The 4197-nt window shown below is 35.0% G+C and overlaps 1 protein-coding gene across 1 annotated transcript in view; it reads left to right on the top strand.

Moving 5' to 3' along the window:
- Positions 1 to 396: 396 nt before the first annotated feature.
- Positions 397 to 4197, top strand: part of LOC107732195 (plastin-2-like) — a 17325-nt gene continuing 13524 nt past the window's right edge. Inside the window, exons 1-2 of the mRNA XM_016543468.1 lie at positions 397 to 526; positions 3295 to 3384. Of these exons, the coding sequence (XP_016398954.1) occupies positions 3318 to 3384 (67 nt within the window). The 5' untranslated portion in view covers positions 397 to 526; positions 3295 to 3317. The remainder of the gene's footprint in view (positions 527 to 3294; positions 3385 to 4197) is intronic.

Below are 4197 nucleotides of genomic sequence, written 5' to 3'. Positions count from 1 at the left end.
TTCCACATACATCCGGCAAACCTGAAATTACACGGCAGTTTACCATGACCAGATATTACCAGCTTTTACCCTTTTCATGCAGTGCCTAATCTTGGATGACCTGAGAGTGAACACATTTTCAGCACATTTTTGGTTTTGATTGAATTTTTCCTTTAATCCAAACCTGGTGGACCATTTGAATGTGGAAACATTTGCAGCAAATCATAAGATGATTCTTAAATGATGACATTAGTTGATCCAAACGTGTGGTTACGTTCTTGAATGGATCCATTCAGAAGATCAAACCTCAGCGCTGTCAGATCTCAGAAGTGTGTCAGATGCTGTCAGACGTCCATCATGTTTGTTTGAGTGTGCAGATGCCAAGCGTTTTACCTTATAAAGACATGCAGCGTGCGTGTTCCTGTTTCGAGTGTCGTGTAGGCCGCTGTAAGTCACTTCCTTCCTCTCACATTTGAATAGAGTCTCTGCAGCTCCTCTGAACGCGTCCAGACTCAGAAGCAGCCTGAAGCCCAGCGTCCGTCTGCAGGTAAGAGAAACTCATCAAACCCATCTCTGATCATCACTGGATCTGAGCTCATTCTGACAGAAAACATGCTGCACTCTTCAAAATACAGCATTTGATCTCAAAGCAGAAGCTTTCGGTTCTTGATCAGATGTGCTGAACACAGAAACAGCTTTATTTTTAAGTGTATAAAGATTGTGCAGGTTTGTGTTTCTCATGCATTTCATTAGTTTCTTGACTTCTCAGGTTTAGATTAATATTAATGCAACAGCTTGCAAAATACAGACATACAGTCGAGTACAAACATCTGATAGTAAAAATACTTATATTTGCAAATGCCGTTTAATTTAATAACTTTGTTTTTCTATTACAAATGACATTGCACTGAACAAAAAATGGTGTACTCAGTCAAATTGCTAGTAAATTTCACAAATAATTACAAGGAAATGGTAAATAAAACATTGAACTGAATGTGAAATTGTGAAGTAGAAAAACTGAAAAAGTATTTTTTTTTTGTAAAACACTCCAATAATCTTTGTTTACAACTTCTCTGTAAAATAAATACATGAAAAATAAAACAAAATTGGAGTATGTTTTACAAGTAAATACTATGTTAGTTTTTCTATGAGTTACTCATAATTTCTTTGTAATTGTTTTTGAAATTTCTGAGTGAAAATAGTTTCTACACCAATATTTTTTCAGTGTAGGTTCAGAATCATAAAGCTTCATTTGATTTTGAATGGCATATTTTCAGTGTTCTCTCAGCCGTTCAGGCCTGCTGTGTGTTCAGTGATGTACGTGTCGGTTTGATAAAGTGTTGGGGGTTTTTGAGTGTAATCTGAAGCAGAAGTGAAGCTTTGCTCTGCTGTTAAAGTGAAACAGGATACTGCGGTTGATCTGAGCAGCGACTGCATTCATTCTGATGTGAAGCTGCAGCTCGATCTCCAGCATCTGCTCTCTATCTCATCTCTGAGCCTTAAAGTTTCGTTCACACCTTCACTAAGTGTATGATGTGCAGCAGCAAGTTTTCATGATATCATATCAGTTTCCAGGCCGTCATCACGCAGCGCGGAAACAAACACGTCTGAAAGAGGAAGCTCAGAGCATGTGATGCACATGGCAAACAGACATTTTGAAACGATACTGAAATAAGCAGCAGTTGTTCTGTTGCTCAAGTGTTTAAAGACAGAGAAAGGAGTTTTCAGTGCAACATTTGTGCTGATAAAATAAAAGGGCTTATCTTTGCCATAAAAGATGCAAACGAGCATCTGATTGTTTGACTGCTGTGAACAGACGTCGCTTTAAAGAGAGCAGCATTTGCATGTTAAATGCATTGATAAAAGCATCCGTCTGATTTACATGAACAAAACACAAATGAGCTCTTATTAAAAACAGATTTATAGTTTTGCTAGTTTTCTCTCAGTATAGACTGTTTTCTGGAGATGTAAACTTACAAGAATGTCACGGCTGGGTTTAAAAACATTAGCTTTAAACCTCCTCCATGATCACTGACATATTCCTGCATTTGTTAACGTGACAATCAGAGGATCTCACTCACGTCTCAGAAACATCTCACACCTTCACAAGCAGGAAGTCCAAACCCAACCTAACAAAACTAAGTTGAAGAACACTTTTCTAACATTGCCATAATCCCCAGTTATGAAAACGTTATTTCAGAATGTTCTCCAATTGTTCAAAATGGCCAGTTTTTAAAATGTTTTTAAAAATGTTTTTTCTTGGTCGTAAGAATGTTAAGCAAACATTCCATTTGATCAGTTTGCAAACATTCTGCGAACGTTACTTTTGAATGTTCTCTAAATGCTAGAAACATCCAATATTATAAATGTTTTAAAAACGTTTTTGTTTGTTTGCTTAAGCGAAAGTTACATTGTATCATTTTGCAAACTTCATGTGAACGTTACTTTTGAATGTTCTCTGAAAGTTCTGAAACAAGTAGTAACATTTAAGAAACGTTAGACAAACGTTTCAGAAATGAAAAGTTCCATGAACGATTCATAAATGACGTTTCTGTTAACGTTTTGAGAAAGTTATTAAAGACCAGATAACTCACCAACTAACAAAAATTAGTTCTAAGAACGTTTTGCTAACGTTTTGATTAAGTTACGAAATGTTTTTTTGTTCTGAACATTCTCTGAATACTCTAAAAAAAAAAAAAAAAAATTTAAGCAAAAGTTACAATTGTATCATTTTGCAAACATCATGGGAACGTTACTTTTGAATGTTCTGAACATTCTGAAACAAGAATGCTAGATAAACATCCAACTAGAACGTTTCAGAAATAAACATTCCATGAACAGTGTATGAATAATGTTGTGCTAACATTTTATGAACATCATTAAAGAGCAGAGAACTCTGAATAAATGTTCTATTAACATTACTGGAAGAACGTTTGTTCATGACTTTGCCAGAACATTTTGAAAACGTTTCCTGTTCTCTGGATCTGCTGATGTTTTATTCACTGGTTGTTTACATCTGCTGTAAAGTACAGTAATGTTCACCGGCATTGCTGTCCGTTGCAGTAAGAGTTGGTCGTTCTCAAGCGTATCCTATGCTGATGTTGAGCTGCAGTTTTAGTTTCTCCTCCTCAAACCACAGGCTGTTACTCAAAGACCAGCAGCAGCAGCTGTCTGTGTTTCCGGTGCGAAGCACTTGCTCAAGCTTTTCTCTGGATGTGTTCATCTTCACATCGCACTGTTATAGAAAACACTCTCAGGCCAATCAGACGGCCTCCATCAGTTTAGTGAAGATCTCACTGTCTCTCTGATTGACAGGTGATTTATCGAGACAGGAGAAGATGGCGGGCACATCACACATCCCAGCGGAGGAGATGGAGGAAATGAGAGAGGCCTTCAGTAAAGTGGGTGAGTGAAGAGACATTTTCATTCAGACGCAGCTTCATCTGCAGTCAAACACAATAGAGGAAGCAGACTGAACTGATTCATGAATAACTCTTTCAAATCTGATTCCTCTAAACGATTCTGGCTCCTCAGCTATTTCATTAATGATTCTTTTAGTGCTTTTTTCCCAAATCATTTGTTCACATTTCTTAACAAAAATAATAGTGCTTTTGTTTTAGTCCAATTGCCATTTATTACAATGCAAACATGATTCATTAAAAGAATCAGTTCATTACACTGATTCAAACCAGTGTTGCTATTGTTAACTAAACCTGAACTAAAACTGACAATGGCATTTTAGTGCCACGTTAAAAAAAAAAATATATATATTTTTTAATGAGATTAAAGTCATAATATTTTGAGGAAAAAAAATCAAAATTACAAGAATAAAGTCGTAGCAATATGAGAATAAATTCGAAATATTTTCAGAATAAAGTCAAAATTACGAGAAAAAAGTCGGAATATTTTGAGAATAAAGTCAAAATTATGAGAATAAAGTAAAAATATTTTGACAATAAAGTCAAAATTACGAGAATAAAGTTGAAATATTTCGAGAATAAAGTCAAAATTATGAGAATTAAGTCGAAATATTTTCAGAATAAAGTCAATTACGAGAATAAAGTTGAAATATTTCGAGAATAAAGTCAAAATTATGAGAATTAAGTTGAAATATTTTCAGAATAAAGTCAGTTACGAGAATAAAGTTGAAATATTTCGAGAATAAAGTCAAAATTATGAGAATTAAGTCGAAATATTTCGAGAATAAAGTCAAAATTA

Source organism: Sinocyclocheilus rhinocerous, unplaced genomic scaffold (assembly GCF_001515625.1).
Source record: "Sinocyclocheilus rhinocerous isolate Xijiao unplaced genomic scaffold, SAMN03320098_v1.1 scaffold1511, whole genome shotgun sequence".
Classification (NCBI taxonomy): domain Eukaryota; kingdom Metazoa; phylum Chordata; class Actinopteri; order Cypriniformes; family Cyprinidae; genus Sinocyclocheilus; species Sinocyclocheilus rhinocerous.
Note: the sequence above shows the minus strand (reverse complement) of the source record. Positions and strands in the feature narration are given on the sequence as shown.